Here is a 26432-nt window from a genome sequence, read left to right on the forward strand (position 1 = left end):
TTCCAAATACATGGTTCTTTTCCCTTAGAAGACAATTCCCCATGACACTAAACATGTATAAGGAGCCACCTAATTATCTGTGATTTTGTGTGTGAGGAAAAGGTCTATGTGATTTTGTGTGTGAAGTCTGGTTTGGATAAAGAGCAGATATTTGTTCTGGTCTCCAAAGAAAACACTACTACATAAGTGAGTTATGATGATAACAATGCACTCTAGCCCAGGTGACAAAGTGAGACCCTGACTCAAAAAATAAAAGATAGAAAATAAAAAAACACTGCATAATGCATTAAAATTCTATTTACAGAAACATTAGCATTGCCCAAAATTTAGTGATAACAGATAAGGTTATGGGGAGTGTAAAAACCACCATTTCTTTCTTTTTCTTTTTTTTTTTTTTGCAGTTTTTGGCCGGGCCTGGGTTTGAACCTCCCACCTCCAGCATATGAGGCCAGCGCCCTATTCCTTTGAGCCACGGGCGCCACCCAAAACCCACCATTTCTAACATACAAAAATGATAGCACAGAACCTGGAAAAACTCTAAAGGGAGTAGTGGAGACCAGGACCTGCATTCAAGCTATCTCTCGGTATGAGGTCTTGCTATGTTGCCCAGGGTGGTCTCAACCTCTTGGCCTCAAGTAATCCTCCTGCCTTAGCCTATAACTGGGATGAGAGGTGCAGGCCACTATGCCCAGCTCCAGACGATCTTTAAATTTCTCCCCAGAGGCTCTGGCGCCTGTAGCACAGTGGTCATCGCACCACCTACATGCAGAGGCTGGCAGGTTTGAACCTGGCCTGGGCCAGCTAAACAAAAATGACAACTGTGAGGTTGCTGTGAGCTGTGATGCCACAGCACTCAACCTGAGAGTGACATAGTGAGACTCTATCTCAAAAACGAAAAAACAAGATTATCAATAAATTTCTCCCTAGAAATCACTGTTCAGGAGGGTTTGCAAATTTATTATTATTATTTTTTTTTTTTGTAGAGACAGAGTCTCACTTTATGGCCCTTTGTAGAGTGCCGTGGCCTCACACAGCTCACAGCAACCTCCAACTCCTGGGCTTAAGCGATTCTCTTGCCTCAGCCTCCCGAGCAGCTGGGACTATAGGCACCCGCCACAACGCCTGGCTATTTTTTGGTTGCAGTTTGGCCCGGGCTGGGTTTGAACCCACCACCCTTGGTATATGGGGCCGGTGCCTTACCGACTGAGCCACAGGCACCGCCCGGGTTTGCAAATTTAAAACTGTCTCGGCGTAGTCTTCTAAAGTGTAAGAGACTGGTAATATAACCCCATAAACTTGAAAGGGGTGACGGTAAAAACTAAGGGTACGTAAGGTATTTGTAAAGTATAAGGCACTTAACTAATAAACTTGTTCTTCTGGCTGCCTAGCTGACTTAAACAGGTGCAATCTCCTAAAAGGACTTGAGCCCATAGGGGCAGCATTATTCTGTAGGCCTGCTGCTGGCTGACGGGTACAAGGATCCAACTTCTTCCACTCTTACCTTAAATCCAGTTGGACACCAGTCCACAAACTGGATGGTACGCTTGGTCTTGATGGTGGCGATGGCCGCGTTGACATCTTTGGGGACCACATCCCCCCTGTACAACATGCAGCAGGCCATGTACTTGCCATGGCGAGGATCACACTTGACCATCTGATTGGCAGGCTCAAAGCAGGCATTGGTGATCTCAGCCACGGACAGCTGCTCGTGATAGGCCTTTTCGGCTGAGATGACTGGGGCGTAGTGGCCAGGGGGAAGTGGATGCGGGGGTACGGCACCAGGTTGGTCTGGAATTCTGTCAAGTCCACATTCAGGGCCCCATCAAACCGCAAGGAAGCCGTGATGGAAGACACGATCTGCCCAATCAGACGGTTGAGGTTGGTGTATGTGGGACGCTCGATGTCCAGGTTGCGCCGACATATGTCATAGATGGCTTCGTTGTCCACCATGAAGGCACAGTCAGAATGCTCCAGGGTCGTGTGAGTGGTCAGGATGGAGTTGTAGGGCTCCACCACGGCCGTGGAAACCTGGGGGGCTGGGTAGATGGCAAATTCCAGCTTGGATTTCTTGCCGTAGTCCACCGACAGCCGCTCCATGAGCAGAGATGCGAACCCAGAGCCGGTGCCACCCCCGAAGCTGTGGAAGATGAGGAAGCCCTGCAGTCCTGTGCACAGATCTGCCTGAGAGAAACCAGACGTCAGCCAATGCCTACAGAAGCCACACCATAACCCCCCCGACAAGCCAGCGTCACCTCTCTGCCTCTGCAGGTTGATATGGATTCAAATTATCCCTAATGGACACGCTTTACACTTGGAAGCAAAAAAGGCAGGTGGTAAAGATCTACAGATGCATCGCCACACACACTTCACAGCAAGACTGTTGTAGACTAAGTTGGACTTGGGATGCTGGTCTAATATTTGCCACAACCACCTCCCCTGTGCAACCCAAGGCCCATCCAAGACCTCCCATCCAAGAAGAGGTCTACACGAAGCCTTCTCAGTGCACTTCTTACCAGTTTGCGGATCCGGTCCAGGACCAGGTCCACAATCTCCTTGCCGATGGTGTAATGGCCTCTGGCATAATTATTGGCTGCGTCTTCCTTCCCGGTGATCAGCTGCTCTGGGTGGAAAAGCTGCCTATAGGTCCCTGTGCGCACTTCATCTGCAAAGAGACCGAGCGTGCTCTGAGTCTTTCACCTCTGCAGTACTCACCAAGATGCATGAATTCAGGGACTGTGCACCTCTACAGAGCACATCTTATTCTTTGTTGTTCAACTCTGGGAGTGTCTTGTGAAAATGTCTCTGTGTGATGCGCAAACCAAAAATGCTACTTATGGCTCCAGGAAGGTAAAGTCAGCTTGCAGTTCCCAGCGAAGGGAAATAAGCTCTCACACCCCCATGCCCGTAATGCTGAGGGATACATTTCTTTCCTACCCACAGCCACATTAAAGAGTGTAACTTTAGGGCGGCGCCTGTGGCTCAGTGAGTAGGGCGCTGGCCCCATATGCCGAGGGTGGGGGGTTCGGACCCAGCCCCGGCCAAACTGCAACAGAAAAATAGCCGGGCGTTGGGCGCACGCCTGTAGTCCCGGCTGATCGGGAGGCTGAGGCAAGAGAATCATGTAAGCCCAAGAGTTAGAGGTTGCTGTGAGCCGTGTGACGCCATGGCACTCTACCCGAGGGCAGTACAGTGAGACTCGGTCTCCAGAAAAAAAATAATAAAAAAATAAAAGAGTGTAACTTTAAAATCCCTCACAAACTGGCAATCACCAGGTCAATCGGACTTCTACAGGACAGTCCCCTCAGGACACTGTATGTGGTCTGGGTCACACAGATGTCAGGTGACAGTCTTTCATCTCCTAGGAGGCCATTGAAAGGTACTCTCTCCTTACAAACTACCTGGGGCTTCTAATCTAGAGGAATCAGATGAATGATCTATGGGGATTTTTTTTTTTTGCACACGGGGCTGGGGCAACCAGAGTGAATCTCTCCAGACTGCTGGCAAAGCAGCTGTTCCCTGCATGTCAGGTTTTCCTAAATTGGAAGCCTGGGTCCCACAGACACGTGACCCTTTCAGTTTCTTACCTGATACCACCACAGACACATGCTTGTCCAGCCTGCCCTTTCCCCACAAGGATCCAAAGGAGCCCACGTGGGGCTTTATCGGGATAGTCTCTCCACCCCCAGGAAAGCCTCCATCTAGTGCCTGAACACCTACCCACTACAGTGGGCTCCAGGTCCACAAACACTGCTCTGGGCACGTGCTTGCCAGCCCCTGTCTCGCTGAAGAACGTGTTGAAGGAGTCATCGCCGCCACCAATGGTTTTGTCACTTGGCATTTGTCCATCGGGCTGAATTCCGTGTTCAAGGCAGTACAGTTCCCAGCAGGCATTGCCAATCTGGACACCCGCCTGCCCCACGTGGATAGAGATACACTCGCGCTGGGAACCAGAACATAAATGTGAACTCATTTATCTTTAAGGCAATTTGAAACTATATGGCATGCAAAATATAATAAATTACTATTTGTATAGTGCCTCAGTGTCTAAGGCTTTCTCAGTCTTTATTTCCTGGGAGGCTTAGATCATCCGTTATTCCCATGAAAACTATTTGTTCTAAACCTCCCTAGCTACTAACATGGCCCGAGAACCAAAATGTTTGCCATTACACAAACATTACAGTAATTTAAAACTTAGAAGCCATGAAGTGTCAATAATCAACTCTGCAATATGCCTAGTAGCAGTTTTTAATTACATCATGACCAAAGGATAAGGTAATAGAGTTGGAGAAGGAAAAATGGAGTAGGTCCACGACCCAAGCCCAGGCGGTCACTGTGTGTCTTCTGTCTTCCCCTCTAGATTTACCCCCTATCATTCTCTATCAGACTGTGCTCTAGAAGGCTGACTCATGAGTACAGTATCAGAGGGCTTCCTTGCCCTGTAACTTCTGGTTGGTTTGGTCAATGGCAGACAGCACCAAGACTGGGAGGTTAGAGAAGGGTGTGGTTACGGTGCTCACTCCTTGGCTCACTCCCTCTCAGACTGCCATGGGTTACTTGAGTTTCTTTATCAAGGCCACAACTTTGTGCAATTGGCCCTCTTCATAAAGCCACCTTCTCAACTTCTGGTAACCACTCCTCCCCTCACCCCTTGAAGCCTAGGAGTGTAATGGCTCCTAGGTATCACAAGTGCTGGGACACTGCACTGTCCTCTGGTGATGTGTTAAAACCCTGCCCAAACCTTTACAAAGAGTACCTTTTTCTTTTCTTTTTTTTTTTTTTTTTTTGAGACAAAGTCTCACTATGTCACTCTGGGTAGAGTGCCATGGCATCACAGCTCACAGCAACCTCAAACTCTTGGGCTTAAGCGATTCTCTTCCCTCAGCCTCCCAAGTAGCTGGGACTACAGCTGCCTGCCACAATGCCCAGCATTTTTTTGTTGCAGTTATCATTGTTGTTTTAGCAGGCCCAGGCTGGGTTCAAACCCATCAGTCTTGGTGTAAGTGGCCGGCGCCCTACCCACAGAGGTATGGGCGGCTGCCTGCAAAGAATACCTTTTAAGATTCTCCTTAAGGTACCTATTTAGAATGTACCATTGCTTTCCTGCTAGAAGCATAACTGTAAACACACCAGCCACTCGTTTGATTTTAGACAAGTTATCCTCACAAATATACAAATAGCAAAAATTTGAGGTACCACACCCATTCTAAATTCTAACCTAAAATCCCACTTTGAAGTCCTATTTTCTATTATATAATATCAAGTCTCAGAGTCTGCAGGAGCATAAAAGATGAATGTAATACAGCATCATACCAGCAGGAAGCGTTCCATTCCAGAAAGAACTCTAGTGCCTAAGAACTCACTCTTCCAGAGGAGAAATTCATCAACACTCTGGGAAAAGTCCTTCAGAATCAACCCAACACCACCATTTTCAAATCCATGTCATTTGTTTTGCCTTCTGTAAGTCCAGACACCCTGAATTTCACAGGATGCATGATTTGACATTTTACTCACCTGCTCCACCAAGATCAGAGTAAGCTCTGTGGCCTTGCACCATTACACATTTTGTAAATTGTTTCATTTACAAAATGGTTGTAGGGGAGCTGAGTAGTCTGTAAGGTCACTTACATCTCTGATTATCTAATGAAACTAATTTAAGCAGTCAGGAAAATCATTCCTCACTTTAGGCCGGGTGCAGTGGCTGGTGCCTATAATCCTAGCACTTTGAGAAGCCAAAGAAGGAGGATCACTTGAGTCAGGAGTTTCAGGTTGCAGTGAGCTATGATGACATTACCTGCACTCTACGTGGAGTGACAGAGCAAGACTCTGTCAAAAAAGAAAAAAAAAGAATCTTTACTTTCAACTCCCAACTTCACCTGAATCATTAAATTTTACTTTTTTTTTTTTTTGAGATAAGAGTCTCACTTTTGGGCAGCGCCTGTGGCTCAAGGAGTTCAAACCCAGCCCCAGCCAAAAAAAAGAAAAAAAAAAAGAGTCTCACTTTGTCGCCCTGGTAGAGTGCCGTGGCATCACAGCTCATAGCAATAGCAGCCTCAAACTCCTAGGCTTAAGCGATTCTCTTGCCTCAGCCTTCCCAGTAGCTGGAACTATAGGCAACTGCCGCAATGCCTGGCTATTTTTATATTTTGAGACAGAGTCTCACTTTGTCACCCATGGTAGAGTGCCGTGGCGTCATAGCTCACAGCAACCTCAAACTCCTAGGCTTAAGTGATTCTCTTGTTTCAGCCTCCCAAATAGCTGGGACTACAGGCGCCCACCATAACGCCCAGCTATTTTTTGGTTGTAGTTAATACATCATTGTTGTTTGGCAGGCCCAGGTTGGATTCGAACCTGCCAGCTCTGGTGTATGTGGCTGGTGCCCTAGCCACTGAACTACAGGTACCAAGCCCGCCTGGCTATTTTTAGAGACCAGGTCTCGCTCTGTCTCAGGCTGGTGTTGAACTTGTGAACCCAGGCAATCCACCACCTCAGTCTCCCAAGGGCTGAGATTATAGGTGTGAGCCACTGAGCCTGGCTAAATTTTACCTTTCTTTAGATAGCTCTACCTCCTATGTGAAAACATTATTTGAAACTTTGTCTATTCTTTTCAAACTCGAGACCAAAGTCTTCCAGGTAGATGACCTCGTTCTCTACTTACCCAGAAGCCTCACTTCCTGCCACCAAATCTGAAAATACACTTACAAGATACATTCCAAAACCTTTGTAGAAGTCTGAAACCTGAAACCACATTCTAGCAAACACTATATATACTATCCTTTCCTGTTCAGACATACCTCTGATAAAGCTTAACTTATGCATTACTCATGGTAAGAGATTAACTGTGATAACTAGTAATAAAACAATTACAATATACTAAATAAAAGTTATTAGGTGAATGTGGTCTCTCTTTCTCAACCTGTTCTGTACTGCAGGTTACTGAAATCACAGAAAGCAAAACTGCAAGTCAGGGGTACCAAGACTGCGACTGCCCTTCCCGCTCTCTTTGCTTTGCTTTAAGCTGCCCCCCTCCAGTCAAATAGCCATTGTTTCTACTGATCTCCCACCTAGGAACAGTCCTTAGTGGAGTTCCCAGGCCCCTAGCGGTCCACAGACCTTTTCAGGGTACAAAAGAATAAAAGCAATTTCATAATTGGACAGTATCACCAGTCCTTTTTACCATATTGACATCTGCACCAATGATGCATAAGCAAAGATGGGTAAAATTGCTGGCATCTTAGCACAGATCAAGGTAAAAAAAAAAAAGTCAAGTTTCATTTAAGAATGTCATTAATGAAGCAATAAAAATATAAATTATTTTAAATCTCAAAGTGAGTACACATAGGGGGCGCCTGTGGCTCAAGGAGTAGGGCACCGGCCCCATATACCGGAGGTGGTGGGTTCAAACCCAGCCCTGGCCAAAAACTGCAAAAGAAAAAAAAAGAGTGAGTACCCATAAAGCACTTGTGCACATACTATAATAACCCCCAGCTGTGGCTAAGGGCCCGTAGCACAGGGGTTACGATGCCACCCACATATACTGAAGGTGGAGGGTTAGAACCAGGCTGAGGCCAGCTAACCAATAATGACAACTGCAACAAAAAATAGCTGGGCATTGTGGCAGGTGCCTGTAGTCCCAGCTATTTGGGAGGCTGAGACAAGAGACCTTCTTGAGCCCAGGAGTTTAAGTTGCTGTGAGCTATGATGTCACGCACTCTATGAGGGTGACATAGTGAGACTGTCCCCCCCCCCCAAAAAAAGGCTGGGCACCTGTGGCTCAAGCAGCTAAGGCACCAGCCACATACACCTGAGCTGGTGGGTTTGAATCCAGCCTGGGCCTGCCAAACGATGACGGCTGCAACCAAAAATTAGCCGGGTGTTGTGGCAGGTGCCTGTAGTCCCTGCTACTTGGGAGGCTGAGGCAAGATTATTGCTTGAGCCCAGGAGTGGGAGGTTGCTGTGAGCTGTGATGCCACAGCACTCTACCTAGGGCAACAGCTTGAGGCTCTGTCTCAAAAAAAAAAAAAAAGAAATAATAATAACAATAATAACCTACAGCTGTCTTGAGAAAAAGTACCAGTGCATTTGTTTGAGTTGCAAGCTAAAATATCCACTTTTTTTACTGGGACACCATTTTTATTTGAAAGACTAACTGAAAAACTAGCTACTCAGACTTGACTTGGTTATCTGCTATTTACGTTGATCTGTTGCTTCAGGTGGATGAAAACATAATTTTAAAAGCTGTTTTAATTTTCCTTTTCTTTTTGAGACAGAGTCTTACTGTGTCACCCTCGGTAGAGCGCAGTAGTATCACAGCTCACAGCAACCTCAAACTCTTGGGCTTAAGCGATTCTCTTGCCTCAGCCTCCCAAGTAGCTGGGACTACAGGCGTCCGCCACAACGCCCGGCTATTTTTTTGGTTGCCATTGTTGTTTAGCTGGCCCAGGCTGGATTCGAGCCTGCCACCCTCGGTGCCTGTCGCTGGCACCATAACCACTGTGCTACGGACGCCGAGACTCAGTTTTAATTTCTAATTTGGCAAATATTGATGGCTATAAACCTCACAAATCCTCTGTAATCATTAATAACACAGAGGAATCCTGAGACCAGAAAGCTTGAGGATGCCCTGCCGTCTTCAGGAACCCAGCGCTATCTGTTCTCACTGAGCACCAACTGGTCCCCCTCCGAGTCAAGGCCATCAGCACCGACTGAAGCCCCGCCTGGCACATCCGGCTGCCACCTGGCTCTTCCCTGCCTCATCTCTAGGAAGACGCTGGCAGGTGCCGCCTGCATTACCCTGGACACTCCCTGTCTAGCTCCTTTGAGGTCACCACTGTCCTCGGGCCCGCAGACCCAAGACGGCCGGTCTAGCGTCCCCGTGTCCCACCCTGGGCCTTCTCTGGCCTCATTTCTCCCCGAGGCCAGCACCGGGGTCTTTCCTTCCGGCCGCCTCACGTGGCCGGCTTCTTCTGCCCTCCTGCCTGGGTGTCTGCGGGGCCAGCGTGCCCGGCGTCTGACCAACGCGTCCCAAGTCCGCAGAGTCTCAGCCCCGGCCCCACCTTACCATGGTGAGCTCCGCCGCTGCAGCCCAACGCCGCCACCGCCTCAGCGCGCCCAACTGCCGCGGCCTCGCTGCGCACGCTGCGCACGCTGCTGCGGATTGGTCCGCCAATAACCGAAGGCGATTGGGCCAGAACTTCTGGGGGCGGGCCGAGGCCTGGGATACCACTTCTGACTGGTTGCCATTCAAGGCAGAGTGGTGGCGCTTTCTGATTGGGCGCAGATTTGGCGGGAAGGCAGCCGGGTCGTGGAAGGTGCTTTGGGGCCTTCTGGGAAGTCCTCGCGCTGTGAAGCTGGAGGACCCGCGACGCAGCCGTGCACATAAACCCTTGTTGTGCGAATGGCTTGACGGCAATGTTATGCTACAGTCCCTTCCTAGGCCTTCTCACCTCGGTGCTCCTTATTCGGATTTTTGCAAACAAGAGGCCGCTGTCTACCCAAAGTCCCGGCACCGCCTCAATCTTTCTTCCTTTCCTGGTTTAGAAAAGCCATTCCCATCCAGCACCCGGGAAGAGGAAAGGATTTGATCGCTTCTGTCAAGCTACAAGGAAGAAGCTGAGGCAAAATTAGTATCAATAGGAGTTTGTTTGGGCCAAGTTCAAGGAATTGGGAGCATAGATTCAAATTGCCATGAATATGCACGTGAATTAGCTCCAGTTACAAGTACGTTTATTTTTTTATTTTATTTAGCTTGGACTACATGTGACAGCCACCCTGCCTGGCTACAAGGACAGTTGTAGTGTTTGTGTGTGCGTGTGCATTTCAATATTTTATTTTATTACTTTTTTTTTTTTTAGGGACAAGGTCTTCCTCTGTCACCCAGGCTGAAATGTAGTGGCACATCACAGCTCACCACATCATCAAAAATGTAAGCTTTCGATTGGCTATACATTGTTCTTTGTATCACAGATTGCAGGAACAAGAAGATTGTGAGTGGAGCAACTAGTCAGGAACAAAATGCCTTTAAATAATTGCCGTAGGGCATAGGTTAGGAAGGGGCTCAAGACCTAGTACCATGTCTCTCTGGGCCTCATAAATTTTGCATATCTCACATAGTTCTTTCAGATGGCTGTGAGCTATTTTTCTTTTCTTTAAAAAAAATTTTTTTTTGTATGAGCTATTTTTCTTTTCTCTCTTCTTTAGTGATCTGCCTCCAGGGAGGAGGTAGACACACTCTTTTCCCCAGAAGAGCTGAGTTGGGACCCAGTGCCCATTTTGGAGGATTTTGGAACAATTACCTATTCTTCCATACTTAAAGATCATCTTAATTTTCTTTGCTTTGGGAAAAGCACACTATGTCACCCTCAGTAAAGTCATAAAATGTTCTACAGCTCACTGCAACCTCAAACTCTTGGGCTTAAGCGATTCTTTTGCCTCAGCCTCCCAAGTAGCTAGGACTACAGGCGCCCTCCACAATGCCTGGCTATTTTTTTTGTTGCAATTGTCATTGTTGTTTACCTGGCCAGGGCTGGGTTTGAACCTGCCAGCCTCAGTGCATGTGGCTGGCCCCCTAACCACTGTGCTACAGGTGCTGTGTTTTTAAGTCATGTGTCTGCTTAACAACTGGAATATGTTCTGACAAATGTGTCATTAGGAGATGTTGTCATCGTGTGAATATCAAAGAGTGTACTTGTACAAATCTAGATGGTATAGTCTACTATACACCTAGACTATGTGGTATTGCCAATTTCTCCTAGGCTATAGACCTGTGCAGCGTGTTCCTTTACTTAATACTGTAGGAAATTATAACACAATTGTTAGTGTTTGTGCATCTAAACGTAGAAAAGGTACAGCAAAAATGTGGAATTATAATTGTATAATTATAATCATATGCCACTATTTCATACTTGGTCCATCACTGATCAAAACATCATTATATAGTACAGGACTATAATATTACTTTTCTGATTATAAAAGTGACATTCTCAGTAGAACGTGTGGAAAATGCAGAAGAATGTAAAGAAAATAAAAATGATGCATAAACCTACAACCCAGAGATAAATATTAATATACCAGTAGGACTTTTGGGGTCTTTTTTCCTCTCTGTATACATTCATACTATTTTTATATAATTGAAATCAAACAATATGATTTTTTCTAACAAATCCTTTGAGATGTAAGTCACATACCACATAATTAACCCACTTAAAATGTCAAATTCAATAGTTTTTAGCATACTCAGATTTGCAGAATAGTACCAATCAATTTTAGAACATTTTTTCCCTAACCACTAGATACCCAGGAATGAACATTTTTGACATCCCTAAAGAAACCTAGTTATCATTCATATTGATACAATTCACACATTTAAATCATACCATTCAATTTATTTTAGTATGTTCACAGAATTGCACAATCACCACCACACTCAATTTTAAAACTTTTTTTTGGTTTGTCCCAGATGACTGTGGAATTTATTTGCTTGATCAGTAATGATCCTAGCAAAAATTAAGTCACACTAAGACATTTGTAATGAATACTGATTTTAAAAAATCCGTGATACCTTCATAGAAATTAGAGTTTACACAAAGAGAAAGGAAACTTTAATATTGCCAGCTGTTATAAAGTAAATGTACTAGGGCTGACTAGAACATTTTTTTTTTTTTTTTTGAGACAGAGTAGAGTGCGTGACATCACAGCTCACAGCATCCTCCAGCTCCCGGGCTCAAGTGATGCTCCTGCCTTTGCCCCCAAGTATCTGGGACTACAGGCACCTGCCACAATGCCCGGCTGTTATTTTGGGTTGCAGCAGTCATTGTTGTTTGGCGGGCCCGGGCTGGATTCGAACCTGCCAGCTCAGGTGTATGTGGCTGGCGCCTTAGCCACTTGAGCCACAGGTGCGGAGCCTAGAATATTCTTATGACCCCAAATTTCGTTTCTTCTTATGACCCCAAATTTCATTTCTTTTTATTGCTGAGTAATAGTTCATTATATGGGTTATACCCCATTGTAGTTTTTTTTTTTTTTTTTTTGGCCGAGGCCATGCTTGAACCCGCCACCCCTGTATTTGGGGCCGGCGCCCTACTCCTTGAGCCATAGGCACCGCCCTATGCCCCATTGTATTTATCCATTGGTGGGCATTTCCACTTTCTGGATATCATAAATAATGCTGCTGTGAACATTCATATACAAATTTTGTTTTGTGTTTTCATTTTTTTTGACACAGAGTCTCACTTTGTAACCCTTGGTGGAGTGCCGTGGTGTCACAGCTCACACCAACCTCAAACTCTTGGGCTCAAGCAGTTCTCTTGCCTCAGTCTCCCAAGTAGCTAAGACTAAAACACCTGGCTATTTTTACAGATGGGGTCTTGCTCTTGCTCAGGCTGGTCTTGAACTTGTGAGCTCAGGCAATCCACCCGCCTCGGTCTCTATATACAAGTTTTTACATTGACATATATCTTCATTTCTCTAGAGTGGAATTGTTTGGTGATATGGTAATTCTATGATTTATCTTTTCAGGAACTATTAGAAAAGCCATATGAGTTTTGGATCCCAATTTCCTCAGTTAACATTAATCATGTGTATTTTCATGAATTGTTAAATGTTTTCTGAGCACATGCCTTTTAATGTTTGCAGAGTTCCAAATCTTCGTTAACGGATCCCCTGGTATTTGGATATTTCAAATTTTCATTATCATAAGCAGCTTTTTGATAAACACGAATCTTTTTTTTTTTTTTTGAGACAAAGTCTCAAAAGACTCAGTAGAGTGCAATGAGTCATAGCTCCCAGCAACCTCAAACACTTGGACGCAAGGGATCCTCTTGCAACAGCCTCCCAAGTAGCTGGGGCTACAGGCGCCCACCACAACGACTGGCTATTTTTAGAGACGAGGTCTTGCTCTGGCTCTGGCTGGTGTGAACCTGTGAGCTCAGGCAATCCCTCTGCCTCAGCCTCCCAGAGTGCTGGGATTACACGTATGAGCCACTGCACCTGGCCTAACAGGATTCTTATGTATCTCTGGTTATTTCGGTAGAGTAGATTAGTGGAATGAACTGATCAAAGGACAAAGGAATTTTAAGGCCCTTGATGGATAATAATACACCTTTCAAATAGGTTGTACCAGCTTGCTTCTCATACGCAGAGTTTGGGAATGCCACTTGTACACCTCTTCATATATATATATATATTTTGAGACAGAACCTCAAACTGTCACCCCTGGGTAGAGTGCCAGGGCATCACAGCTCACAGAAACCTCCAACTCCTGGGCTGAAGCGATTCTCCTGCCTCTGCCTCCCAAGTAGCTGGGACCACAGGCGCCCGCCACAACGTCTGGCTGTTTTTTTGGTTGCAGTTGTCATTGTTGTTTTGACAGGCCTGGGCTGGATTCGAACCCACCAGCTCAGGTGTATGTGGCTGGTGCCTTAGCCGCTTGAGCCACAGACGCTGAGCCACACCTCTTCATATTTTGATAGTTTCCCAGGTCACGAGAATATGAATCTCTGGAGGGCAGGGACTTGTTTGGGTATCTTTAACTCCATGCCCAGTGCCATGTACAGCACGCAGTCAGGGCTTGTGTTGATTAGCGCAGGGACAGAGAGACAGGAACTGCAGGTGTCTGAGACATCATGAAGGCGAGCTCCATAGGACTTAGCATCCAGCTGATGGAGGGACTCAGCACAGACACAAGTGGTCACAAGGCATCATGAGTCAAAGAGTGCTCAAGGTACAAGTTGAAGTGGCTGGCAGCAGGAAATGAGAAGCTACACTCCAAAGTCATTTAGAGGCTGGGGCTGGTAGGGACAGTCTGAAGACTGGCAGCAACTCTTTTTCATACTCTGCTCTATGAGCAACCAGTCTTTACGCAAAGCCCTGGAAGAATCACCTTCACTGAGCTAGCAAGATCATCAAACTCTGCGTTCACCTGGATATCCTGGGGAGAAATCCATTACAAGGCAGTATATTATTACGTTCTGAGAACTTGACTATTTTTACTTCACACACACACACACACACACACACACACACGCAGGTCTCACAAAAACTCATCTGGGTGCCTTTTGTCCTGTGGATGACAGACTCTCCAAACTATTAACATAGAGAAGGGGTCCAGGCACAGTGGTTTCATGCCTGTAATCCCAGCACTTTGGGAGACCAAGGCGGGAGGATCACTTGAAACTGGGAGTTCAAGACCAGCCTGGGCAACATAGCAACACCCCATCTCTACCAAAAAATTAAAAAATTAGCTGGGTGTGGTGGTGTGTGCCTGCAGTCCCAATCCTCCTGAGGCAGGAGGATTGCTTAAGCCCTGGAGTTGAAAGTTGCAGTGAGCTATGATGAACAGTGCAGTAAGGACATTTAACATCCATTGTCCCGAACCTTAAGGACTGGCTCTGTATGTATACATTTCTGGAAAGGTTTTGACTCAAGTCTAGGTTGAAAGCAGGGTTAGAGTAAGCACTGGTTTGTAATTGGACATTTCTTTTTTTTTTTGAAACAGGGTCCCATTATGTTGCCCTTGGTAGAGTGGTGTGGCATCACAGCTCACAGCAACCTCAAATTCTTGGGCTTAAGCAATTCTCTTGCTTCAGCCTCCCAAGAAGCTGGGACTACAGGCACCTGCCACAACGCCTGGCTATTTCATTGTTGCAGTTGTCACTGTTGTTTTAGCAGGCCCTGGCTGCGTTCGAGCCCGCCAGCCCGGGTGTATGTGGCCAGTGCCCTAACCACTGAGTATGGGCACCAAGCTGGGACATTTCTTTCAATTAATTCTCATTTTTGAATTCTGTAATGAATGACTATAGAAGAGTGACTTTTCTCTATATTACGTAAGCAAAAGTAAACGAACAGGGGCCCTGATCTCCCTCACAGCCACTCCACTGTATCTTATAGGACCACAATGCCCCTGCAGGCAGCACCAGGGATGTGAGGAGAGAAGGGCAGCCTTGGACACAGAGAACCTGCAAATCTGACCATTAGTGAACAGTGTGCATCATGCCCCCAAGCCCCACATGTTGTCTGTCAGCCCATGAAGAACCCCAGTAGGGGACCATGGTGAGACCAGGGCAGAACTACCAGTCCATAGGGAGCGGAATGGGAGAGGCCTTTAGACCTGTGTTCAGGCCTGTGCCACATGGTGTATCTGGGCAGGGCATTTTATTTCTCTGACCCCTGTCTTCCTCTAAAATGGAGATCATGATCCATCACAGGACTGTTGGGAGGATCAGAGATGAGGTTTATGAAAAGCTGTTACGGAGAAATCCAGTAGTTCCAGTGCAGGTGCTGGATTGTCCCGCACGGACCTGAGAAGACCAAAGCAGCCTTCACTTCGCATGGGATTCCTGGACACCTGGGAAGCACACACATGCAAACCTGAGAGGAGCTCGGCCCAGGGGGCCAGGGGACAGCGTGAGCCGGGAGAAGGGACTCCTCATCTCTGAGGGTGGGCTAGGAGCCCAGAAGGTGTCCCTGCTGGACAGAATGCCCTGGGTGAGGCTGCTGGGAGTGAGGGCTGGGGAGGATGCTGACTGATAGAGGCACAGCAGTCACAGCCCTGTCCTTAGAGAGCTTGTCTGCTGGGGGGAGGGGAGGGAAAACACACAGTGTGAGGTGTGTGTAGTGGCTCACGTCTGCAATCCTAACACTCTGGGAGGCTGAGGCTCCTTGAGCTCAGGAGTTTGAGAACAACCTGAGCAAGAGTGAGATCTTGTCTCTACTGGGAAATAAATAGAAGAACTAGGGGCGGCACCTGTGGCTCAAGGAGTGGGGTGCCGGCCCCATGTACCAGAGGTTTGAACCCAGCCCTGGCCAAAACAACAAAACACAACTAGCCAGGTGTTGTGGTAGGTGCCCATAGACCCAGCTAGTTGGGAGGCAGGAGTATGAGGTTGTTGTGAGGTATGATGCCACGGCACCCTACCCACAGCAACAGAGTGAAACTCTATCTCCATAAAACTAAAACAAAACAAAAAAAGAAGGCTCAGTGCCCGTAGCACAGTGGTTATGGCGCCAGCCACATACACCGAAGCTGGCAGGTTCGAATCTGGCCTAGGTCAGCTAAACAACAATGACAACTGCAACAAAAAAATAGGCAGGTGTTGTGGCAGGCACCTGCAGTCCCAGCTCCTTGGGAGGCTGAGGCAAGAGAATCGCTTAAGCCCAAGAGTTGGAGGTTGCAGTGAGCTGTGACACCATGGGACTCTACCAATTTGAGACTCTGTCTCAAAAAAAAAAAAAGAAAGAAAGAAAAGACATAATACGATTCATGTAAGTGCAATGATAGAGTGTGCACCAAGTCCACCTGGGAGGTGTCAGGAAAAGGAAAATTAAGAAAACTTAACAGTGGCCCACAATAGCAGTCGTCAGCCACATGGGTAATAATAAAACCTAGCTCTGTAAACTCAAGCTGACTTCTTGCCTGTATAACTAGGAGTTGTTAAACATTTCATGGACAGGTACTGATTAGAAACTGTTTATTAGATGTAGAACAAAGACAGGCTGGGCATGGTGCCAGGAACTATAGTCCCAGCTACTCGGGAGGCCAAAATGAGAGGATCCCTTCAACGCAGGAGTCAAGGGTGCAATGAGCTGTGATGGTGCCACAACAGTCAAGCCTGGGTAACAGAGCAAGACTCCATCCCTTAAAAACAACCACCCCCCAAAACAAACAAACAAAAACAGACCCTAGAATTGAGAGAAATCACTGTTAGATTTATTCGGAATCAAGCTTGAGAAGTAGGGTGAGGCTGAGCAATTCAGGAAGAAAAGCAGCAGAAGCAAGAGGTTAAAATTGCTATCTTGTGTGTGTGTGTGTGTCAGTGTGTGTGTGGAGTGTTCTCGCAAGTGCATGTGTGTGCATAATTTCAAGCAGCTTGGGGTGAGAGCAATGAACTTGGAAGAGGGGGGCTGGCAGAGCCCAGATCCGGTGACATGCTGTGGATGACACACTGAGAAGCTAGGATTTACGCTGAGGGGATCAAACCCCAAGCAGGGAGTGCAGCAGGCATGTCTCTGGTTTAGAACAATTTCTGGGTAGGAGATGGGAAGGAAGGACCAGAACCAGGACACTAGCAGGCTACTAGAACCCAAGTGGAGAAGTGAGAAGAAAAAAGACCCAGTACCCAGAGCGCCCTGGGAAAGGGAAGGGTGGTGTGAGTTCTAAGCCCCACCTCCGACTTGGGGAGAAGGAGCCCCCCACCAAGAGGCAGCCCACAGAGAGAGGTGGGCTTCCAGCAGGGGTAGGGTCTGTGGGTGTGAGAGCTATGGCAGGAGCCTGGGGAAGGCTGTGGGCGGAGAGCTGAGAGCCAGGCAGAGTCAGAGCCTCCTCCAGAGCTGCAATAGTACCCCCAGCACATGCTGAGGTCACAGTGTTCCCTGGGACCCACTCCACCCTGGCCTGGCTCCCTCCCTTTTTTATCTTTAGCTCTCAGTCTTGCTCAGCTCTCCCTCCCCACCTGCAAGTCTGGAAGAAGGGAACCCTGCTGGGCACACATAGGTCTGGGCAGAGGCCAGCACTACCCCTGACTGACCCTGGGGTCCAGCAAGGCAAGAGGAAGGGCAGGGGGGAAGATGCAGGTGACACAGAACAGGGTGTCCTGGCAGAGGAAGGGCAGCAAGCAGGATGGGGGAGCAGGAGGGTCAGGACAGGGATGGGAGGGAATGGCACCAGGAGTAAGTGGTCATAAGAGAAAGCCAGGAGGCCCCCTCCCGGAGACCCAGGTCTGGGCTTTGGAGCCTGTGTGTAACCACTGCACCCAGGCAGGGGGAGGGAGAATGTGGCGTGGGAAGGACCGGTGTGGACAGGCACTGGGAGGTCTGTGCCCTCCAGGCTAGCACTCACAACAAGAATCCTCAGTGTCTGGTTGACCCTGAGGCCCAGGCCCAGGCTCAGGGCTCCCATGGCAGAGATTCGGTTATTGCTGCAACAAAAAACACATACTCGGTGCTACCTTCCACATAGATGTACAGAGCTGACTGCCCCCAGGGTCCCCAGCAGAACCTGGAGGAGCCCCTCCAACAGCAGCCACATGTTCAGTGAGGTATGACACGGGCCCACCTGTCAGGGCCATGCCTTGCCCATCCAGACTAGGCTCCCTTTCTGAGAGGGAGGGAAGCTCTCATGGAGCTTCTACCCCACCGGCCCTCCACCCTCCCCAACCACAAGCTCCACAGAAGATGTTTTATGCACGTGTTTGCCATTCCCAGCCACCTGCTTGTACTGCAGGAATTACAAATCCCAATTTGTAAATGATGAATTTGATTAGGAGGAACAGAGCTGGGATTGCAGCTCAAGTCCATCACAGGTAGACTGTGGTAGGTTGAGAAATTAAAGCGAACAGCGGCAACATCCCGGAATCCTTGGTCTCTAGGGTGACACCCCCGTCTCCTTACCTCATGTTTAGTTCCTCCAAAACGTTGTTGACCTTGAGGGCCTCGCCCACTGCAGAGGCTCCAGGATCTCCAAAGCCATTGTATGAGATGTCTAAGACTTTAAGGAAGATGTTTGCCTAGAACATCAAAGAGCAAAGCCAGGGGACCATATGTGATGGTAGAGAAGGCCAGGGGGCCTCAGCCTCAGCGCTCAGAGGCCCCAGGTGCAGAGCACTCAACACAGTACAGGAGAGCAGAGGTTCCAGGGAAGAACCAGGAAAGTGCTGCATAGGCCCCCCGGTACCTGTGCTTGGATGACAGTGACCAGGAGAGAGATGCATGCCTGATGCACAATGGGGGAAGGTGGGTGTGGTTGTATATGACCCTTAGAGAGAGGGAGGGATCTGCCGTCCATCATCAGGCCCTAGAGACACAGTGATCACACTTCACATCCACTCAGTAGCCTCTCAAGGGCAGGGACACAGAGCAACCCAGGGTCCTGGCAGAGGCTCCAGGGAAGGCCTGTCGGATGAAACCCACCCGGGAGACTATACTGGAGTGTAAGAATGGGTGCTCTGCCAAGACAGAACATGACCTGCCACCTGTCGGGCAGGACCCCCAGGTCAGCCCCATAAGAGGGCAAGGCACTGGAGACATTGCCAGCATCTGGGGCCGCCCTGGAAGGATGCCTTGTGAGTAGGCGGGACATCTGAGGCGGTGGGCTGACATCCAAAGGTACAAGGGCGTCATCTCAGGGAAGCATCTGCATATGCCCAACAGCAAGCATGTGTCAGCAGACTGGGCACATGTCCCCTTCCAGCTGAGTGTTTTTGATGTCTGGCAAAGGCGTGAGACATTCAGCTGTGTGATGTGACAGTGAGCACACAACATTATAGTCATTAAAGGAGGCCAGGGAAATTAGTCACCCAAAGAAACACCCTTTAACCTCTGCTTAAAAGATCCGAGGTTCTGGCGGCGCCTGTGGCTCAGCGGGTAGGGCGCCGGTCCCATATGCCAAGGGTGGCGGGTTCGAGCCCAGCCCCGGCCAAACTGCAACAAAAAAAAAATAGCCGGGCGTTGTGGCGGGCGCCTGTAGTCCCAGCTACTAGGGAGGCTGAGGCAGGAGAATCGCCTAAGCCCAGGAGTTGGAGGTTTCCGTGAGCTGTGTGACGCCACGGCACTCTACTGAGGGCAATAAAGTGAAACTCTGTCTCTACAAAAAAAAAAAAAAAAAAAAAGATCCGAGGTTCATTTCTGAAGAGCTACAAGGACAGGAGGCTGGCACCTGGGAGATGTGCCCCAAAAGATAGGTCGGAGGAGCTGACCGGGCAGGAGCCTCATACCTCCAGTCCCCTGGCAAACGCTATGGCTCCTGGGCCTCGGAGGTGATTCCAGCTTATGTTAAGCTCTGTGAGTCCAGTGTTTTCTGCCAAGGCTGGTCCAAGCATCTCTCCTTCACAAACAACAAGAGACCTTGCTCGCCCTGTTCATTCCTTCGAAAAATGACATTGACGCCCACTGTGTCCCAGAGACTGTGCTGGGTGGGAGGGTCACAGAGGTGGACCCTGCATGGGTCTGCCTTGCCCTGAGGGAATTCGCATCTAATGGGGGAGATACTAGTTCTGCGAACAGGAGATGTGGGAGGAGGGTAAGGGATAACCCGGCCTTGTTACCTTGGGGCTTTAGGAAAGTAGACAGATGAGGGACTGAGGCAGTGCCCACCACCTGGGGGTGTGCAGTGGAGGGGAGACAGCAAGCGCCACAGTGCAGAAGCCCCCACGGGAGTGCATGTGGGCCGGACTGGGGCTGGGGAAGAGGCAGCCAGTGAGGCAGGTATGATGGGCACCGGAGAGGCGCTGGGGGGGCCTTCACGCTAAGCCAAGGGGCTCTGCCAGGAGTCGGGGAGGGGCTTCAGAAGGGACAGGGCTGGATTAGCGTTTCATCTGGATCCTTAGCAGTGGGCTTGAGGATCAAATGGGGAGAGTGGAGGCAAGAGGCTGGGAGATCAGCTGAAGACTGGTGCCCAACTCTAGGCCAGAGGTAACCGAACTGGCACAGCTGTGGTGGGCAGGATGAAGGTGTGGTAGAGAAAGGAAAGCCATGACGTGGGGAGGGAAACACTGGGGGATGTTTGGCACCCAACACAGGCAGAGCCCCAGATGCCAAGCCACTCTCCATTCTGCCAGCCAGTCTCACCTGCTCCCAGGTTGCAAAAGCACCCCTGCTGTGCCCCATTTGGAGCCCTTTCTTCACCTGGCTATCAGCCCCTCATCCTTCTAACCTGGGTCTGTGGGGTCAGGAGGCCTTGCTGCTGCCCTGGGCCCCACACATCCATGGTGCTTCCATCCTTCCAGGCTCTGGCCATTAGACCGCTCTCTGCCTGTCTGGTCTCTGCCACTAGCTTGGGAGTCCCGTGAAGGTCTAAAGTTGACGCCTCTCTGTGCTCCCAACACCTAGCACAGTCTAGTTAGTAGGGCTGGTGTGAAACAACGCAGAGAGAACAGGCAGGCGAAGTGGAATGCTCAGCCAGCCTGCTGGGCCGCCTCAAGCCACGGGGGATGCCTTTTAGCACCTCGGAGAGCTCCCGGCACAGACACTGAGAACTGCCCTGCTGAGAGTGCAGCTTTGAGCACAGCATCAGAGGTGACAGCCCCAGGTTCTAAGATGCTGTCCACCTTCCTCAGACACTTCTAGGGCTGGAAGGGGAGGGCAGTGGTCCTCCATGTTGTAGGGAAGCCCCTTCTCTGCTGAACAGTGGAAGGTGGGAAGGTTCTTTCTTCTACACTCCTACAACCACAGTGCTTGTCCACTGGCCCCTGCATCCATCCTGTAAGGTCGATGTTACCACCGCCAAGGGGCAGTGGGGAGACTGAGACCCAAGCTCCTTCACCACTGAAGAGGGTCAGGCCCACCCAGAGATCCCCCTGGGAGAAACAAAATGCTCTGGTTGATAATGTCCTTTGCCAGGGCCACCTGCCCCCCTCATGTACACTGTGCACAGGATCTTAGCTTCCAGCCCCTCTGTCCTGGCTGCCTCTCTGGCCCTTGCCCTCTGACTGTGCAGGTCCGGAGAGATGCCTATACTTTGTCGAAGTCTGAAATGAGTCTTTTGATTTCATTGACTTCTCACAATAATTTTCAATTAATTTTAACTGCCCTTAGTTAAGGTCCAGGGCCAGCTCTCACAGGCTGTTACCACCCCACTCCAAGCTGCTTGACACAGAACAGCTATTCTGAAAGTTTTCAGATCAGGCAGGTCTCTTGGGGTGACCGTTACAGCAGATGCATGGGCATACCCCCAAGAATTTGGTTCAGCAGGTTCAGAACGCAGGAATTTGTATTCCTATCTCAGGATCCCAGGTGATTCATATTCTTGATTGCAACATTTTGGGAGGGCAGGTAGAAGTGCATATTCCTGAGAAATACAGCTGGTGCAAAGGCCCTGGGGCACAAGAGTGTTGAGCTTCAGGAATCCCACCTGGTCTACTATAGCTCATAGAAGAAAATCTTTGTATCTTTTTGCCATGATTTGTAGCCCTGTGGCTCCCTCTGGCTTCTCTACCCCACAGCGTGGCCACTGTCCCCCAGCTCACTAGTCTAGTCATACTGATGTCTGTCAGTCTGAGCACCAGGCCTGCATGCTCACTGCCCCTCGGCATGAAACACTCTCCCTCTGGTCTGGCCTCCACATTTACACTTCAATGTCACCTTTTCCGAGAGGCCTCCTCAGCCACAACTCTAAAGTATGGTGTCCCCATTCTTCTCTAGAGGCTTGCATTATCATTATTTTTCTCTTCTAGAGACAGGGTCTTGCTCTGTCACCTGGGCTAGAATGCAGTGGCATCATCATAGCTCACTGAAACCTCCAACTCCTGGGATCAAGAGATCCTCCTGCCCCCGACTCCCGAGTAGGTGGGACTACAGGTGCCTGCTACCACACCTGGATACTTTTCCTATTCTTTTGTAGAGACAGTATCGATCTTTCTTAGGCTGGTCTTGAACTCCTGACTGCAAGTGATCCACCCACCTTGGCCTCCCAGAATGGTGGAACTACAGGACACCACACCCAGCCCTCATTTGTTTCTTCTGTAGCACCAACAATTACTGAGAATGATCTTGTTAACATGAGCTCCTTGAGATCAGGGATCTTGTTCTGTTCAAACCTGGATTCCCAAGTAGCTAAATCAGTGCCCAGCACATACAGCAATGGTCAGTGAGATATCTGTGTAAAGAACTGAGAGTTCTGTGGGGCTGGAGACAGGAGGAGTGACCAAGGTGGGATGTGGGGAGGAGCAGAGCATGGATGCTCTTTTGTGAGCACTCAGCACTATCCCACGGACCCCCACCCACCCCTGTCCGAGGAAGATGAACTTTTGAGTTCCATGAGGGCCCTGGGTGGGTGTTACCTGCTTCGTCATTCAGCTGGTTATAGCTCAGGTCCAGGGATCTCAGGCCTGTGTGGGCTAGCATGAGTTCAGCAAGATGCTGGGCCGCCTGCTCCTCCAGCCCGTTCCCTGACAGTTGAATCTTCTGCACAGCTGGGTTCCCTGCAAGGGTGGCACAGAGGGCCTGGGCGCCTGCTGCTCCCAGCTGGTTCTCTGACAGGTCGACATCTGTGTGCCAGCACCATTCCTCAGTCAGGGGGATCCAAAATCAGACACCACCCTCCTCCCCTTCCTCCATTCCCCAAACCTCCAGGCCCAAGGCAGGGGAGGGGACTTTGTAGTCACACTGTCCTGGGGTTGCGTGACCCTGCCACACAATGTCTGGGTCCCCTCTGGCCCCTGATTTCCCTCTCCCTGTGTGTCCACCCATTTCTCTCTCAAAAGGTTTTTTGGGCAAAGCAGGGAATGCTGTGTTGGGAGGGCCAGCCATCTGGCAGTGATACAACCCGCCGCAGAAGCTCTCACTGCCCATCACAGGGACTGGCAGTAATAGCCCAGGTGGCGGTACATGGAGCACTTACGTGGGACTGACTACTTCATGTGCTCAGGTTCATTTAATGCCCACTACAACCCCAAGAGCTAAGAGGTACTGTTGGGGCCATTTCACACTTTGGAAACAGGTCTGTGAGGTTGGGATGCTTGTTCAGATTGCCCCACTCTTGGGTGGCAGAGCTGCCATTTGGATCTAAGATCCCTAGTGAACAATCACTTTCTTCCTCTCCCCCTCTCTTGCTGCCCAGCCCCCTCCTCTCTGTGTGGAAAGACTGCGCACCCTGCATTCAGGCATTTGGAGTCTACCATGTGCTGGGGTTGGGTGCTGTGGTTGGGTTGCCGGTAAGGGAGAGCTGTAACAGCAGCATGGGTTAGGAAGGGAGTGGCATCCAGCTTGGGCGCACAGCAGAGGGTCTAGCTCCACCCCCATGTGCCCCGCCCAGTGATGAGGCCCCGCCCCATTCCACAGCCAGGTCAGCAGGCCCCAGGTGAGTAAAGGAAAAGGAGGACTCAAGCCTCCCCACCTGCCCCAGGCTCAGCACCCACCACAGATGCTGCTGCTCTTGCTCAGGGCAACCGCCAGGGCCTCTGCTGCAGCTCCACAGAGCCCATTGTCCCCAAGGTCCAGCCGCTTGACATAGGGATTGGAAGCCAATGAGGAAGCCAGAGCCCGGACCCCCTAGGATGGAGCAGGACACAGCTGGCCACTGTCCTGTCTCCTGCTCCCAGGGCCCAGCCCACTCTGTCCTCTAACTGGAAACACCTCCCCTTCCCTCACTAGGACACTCCCTTCTAGGTTGTATCCAGGTCTCACCTCCTCCAGCTCTGATGTGGGGATGGGACACACTGGCCACAGGGGAAGGCTGAGGAGGTGGTCTCAGGGCGGGGCGCTCCTATGGCTGCTGTCTCCTGGGTCCTCCCCCTCCAAGCCTGGCCTCAGTGTCCCTGCAGTGGTACCTGGGGCCCCAGGCCATGGTGCCGCAGGTTCAGCTCCGGGGCACTCGCTTGGTGCAGAAAGCAGGAGATAGGCACAACACCATGGGCTTGGCAAGACCTCAGGTAGAGGGTGTCCCTGCCTGGTTCTCCACAGCCATCGGGGCCTGGAAGGATTCAGGACGAATGTTGACTCCTTCACAAGCCAGCCCCTGCCTCCTCTCCCACCCTCTCCCACCACCTGGTCTGTGTTACCCCTCCCGAGAGTCATTTCTTCCTGTGTTAGTTGGGACTATTGCCCCCAGATTGCAGGGGAGGACCCAGAAGCTTAAAGACAGCAAATCCTCTCTTCAAAGGCACACAGCTACTCCCAGCTAATCCTAGCAGAGAAGTAAGACCCAGTCTGTCTGACACCAGAGTGCCTGCTGTGTCTTTGACCCTGGACTGCAGACCACAAATGGTTTTACGAACACTTTATAGAGGAAAAAAACGGAAAGAATTCTAAATTCTATACATCCACGGTCTTAATACGTTGGGAAGGCCCAGCTCTGATCCCACTTCCTTTCTTTCCTTTCCTTCTTTTCTTTCTTTCTTTTTCTGAGACAGAGTCTCACTTTGTCTCCCTCTGTAGAGTGTTGTAGCGTCACAGCTAACAGTAACCTCAAAGTCTTGGGCTCACGAGATCCTCTTGCTTCAAGCCTCCCAAGTAGCTGGGACCACAGATTCCCGCCAGGATTTCGAGGTATGTTTTTCTGTTTTTAGTGGAGACGGGTCTGGCTCTTGCTCAGGCTAGCTTTGAAGTCCTGAGCTCAAGCAATCCACCCGCCTCGGCCCGCCAGAGTGCTGGGATTACAGGCGTGAGCCACCGCGCTCGGCCTTAACTTCACCTCGGAAGCAAGTTCTAATGGTCGAACACCTGATGCCCCAAGAGCACTGCGTGCAGGACACAGGGCTGCGGGGACTACCATGAAGACGCCCCACAAAGGGGTGGGCTCCCTGCCGGACAGGGCTCCCCTGACCGCCTCCCTCCACTCCTGCTGGAGAAGCCCCCAAGGTGAGGAGACAGGTCTGGTCCCCCTACCGGGGCACCTTCAGTCTCCAGGTCAGAGTCCGAAATCGTGTCCGAACCTTCCTCAGCCTGCGGGACCTCTGCAGGATGTCTGCCCGCCGCTTCCTTTCCCACGTCTTCATTCTCCCCATACTTCTCGCGGGGACTCCTCACGGTTACGCTCATTTCGCAGTGCTGAGCTCTGAGATCCTCACAGCGCGGCGCCGCAGCTCGAGCTCCGCCCGGGAATGTGGGCGGAGTCTCCACTTGCACTGACCAATCGAACGTGGCGAACAGCGACTGGCGCCCGCCGCAGGCTATAGCGACGCGCTTCCGTTTGGCGGTCGCCCGGGCAACGCGGCGTGTCGGTTGCCCCAGAAACAGCTGAGGGTTTGCGCGCAACCGGCGTCCGCTCCTTGCCAAGGTGGACGGGAGCGCGCACGCGCCGGGGGCCGGGCACAGGGCCGGGCACCTCGCCGGCGTTTGTACTCCCGGCCGCCCGCGCTCCCAGCCGCCCTGAGCTTCCAGCTTCGACTCAATTTCACGAACTGGGAAACACGCCTGGCCCAGAGCTTGTGCTTTACTGTCCGCACTTGTGAGCTAGGGAGTGTGAGCCTGTGCAGGAGGGTCTGGGGAACCTCACAGAGCTGAGTCACCGTCCTCTCCGGAGCTAGAGTTACACTGCCTGGGGCCCTCAGTTCTTTCATGCTCTGGTCTTTGCACACGCGGTTCCCTCCTCCAGAAACGTACCTCCCCAGTTTTGTCTGCTTGTTGAACTTGGGAATCTACAAGTGTCCGCCAGAGGACGCTTCTTTCTGCGGCTTTCCTTGGCCCCTCTTCTGGGCTCTAGCTGCCCTCAGGCTGCCCTCTCTGGCCCTTATATCACTGTCATTCCCCACCCCTCAGGGAAGTGAGGCCAGAAGGCAGGGAATGGGCTGCTCCTGTCCAGGGCCTGGCAGAGTGAATCTGGAGAAGATGGGGACCCTGGGCAGCTGGGGTTTGGGACTGGGAGCTGGAGGCTGGATCCTTTCCAAGGGGAAGTGAAGTGTCCCTTTAACAGTGGCTGTTCTGGCCCCGCCTGAGTGCCCGCATTGACTCCTGCTCAGCTGGGGCTGCCCCTGCTGTGCTGACTCATGTGCAGCAGGAGCATCGCG

At 50.3% G+C, this 26432-nt stretch overlaps 1 protein-coding gene and 1 pseudogene across 2 annotated transcripts; both read right to left on the reverse strand.

Moving 5' to 3' along the window:
- Nucleotides 1-1441: 1441 nt before the first annotated feature.
- LOC128583424 (tubulin alpha-3 chain-like) lies at nt 1442-3974 on the reverse strand (annotated as a pseudogene). The gene is made up of 3 exons (XR_008379456.1): nt 3718-3974; nt 2514-2662; nt 1442-2181 (listed from the first exon to the last, which is right to left on the reverse strand). The product of XR_008379456.1 is annotated as a tubulin alpha-3 chain-like (transcript).
- A 9177-nt stretch (nt 3975-13151) lies between these two features.
- LOC128583425 (leucine-rich repeat-containing protein 74B-like) lies at nt 13152-26428 on the reverse strand. Its single transcript, XM_053587620.1, is given in 11 exon segments — nt 13152-13842; nt 13844-13924; nt 15245-15340; nt 17831-17909; nt 18382-18497; nt 19704-19813; nt 22767-22973; nt 23844-23976; nt 24255-24397; nt 25320-25826; nt 26410-26428. Coding segments are annotated over 11 exon segments (1566 nt in total). The 3' UTR covers nt 13152-13767.
- Nucleotides 26429-26432: the final 4 nt, after the last annotated feature.

This window comes from Nycticebus coucang, chromosome 4 (genome assembly GCF_027406575.1).
Source record: "Nycticebus coucang isolate mNycCou1 chromosome 4, mNycCou1.pri, whole genome shotgun sequence".
NCBI lineage: Eukaryota > Metazoa > Chordata > Mammalia > Primates > Lorisidae > Nycticebus > Nycticebus coucang.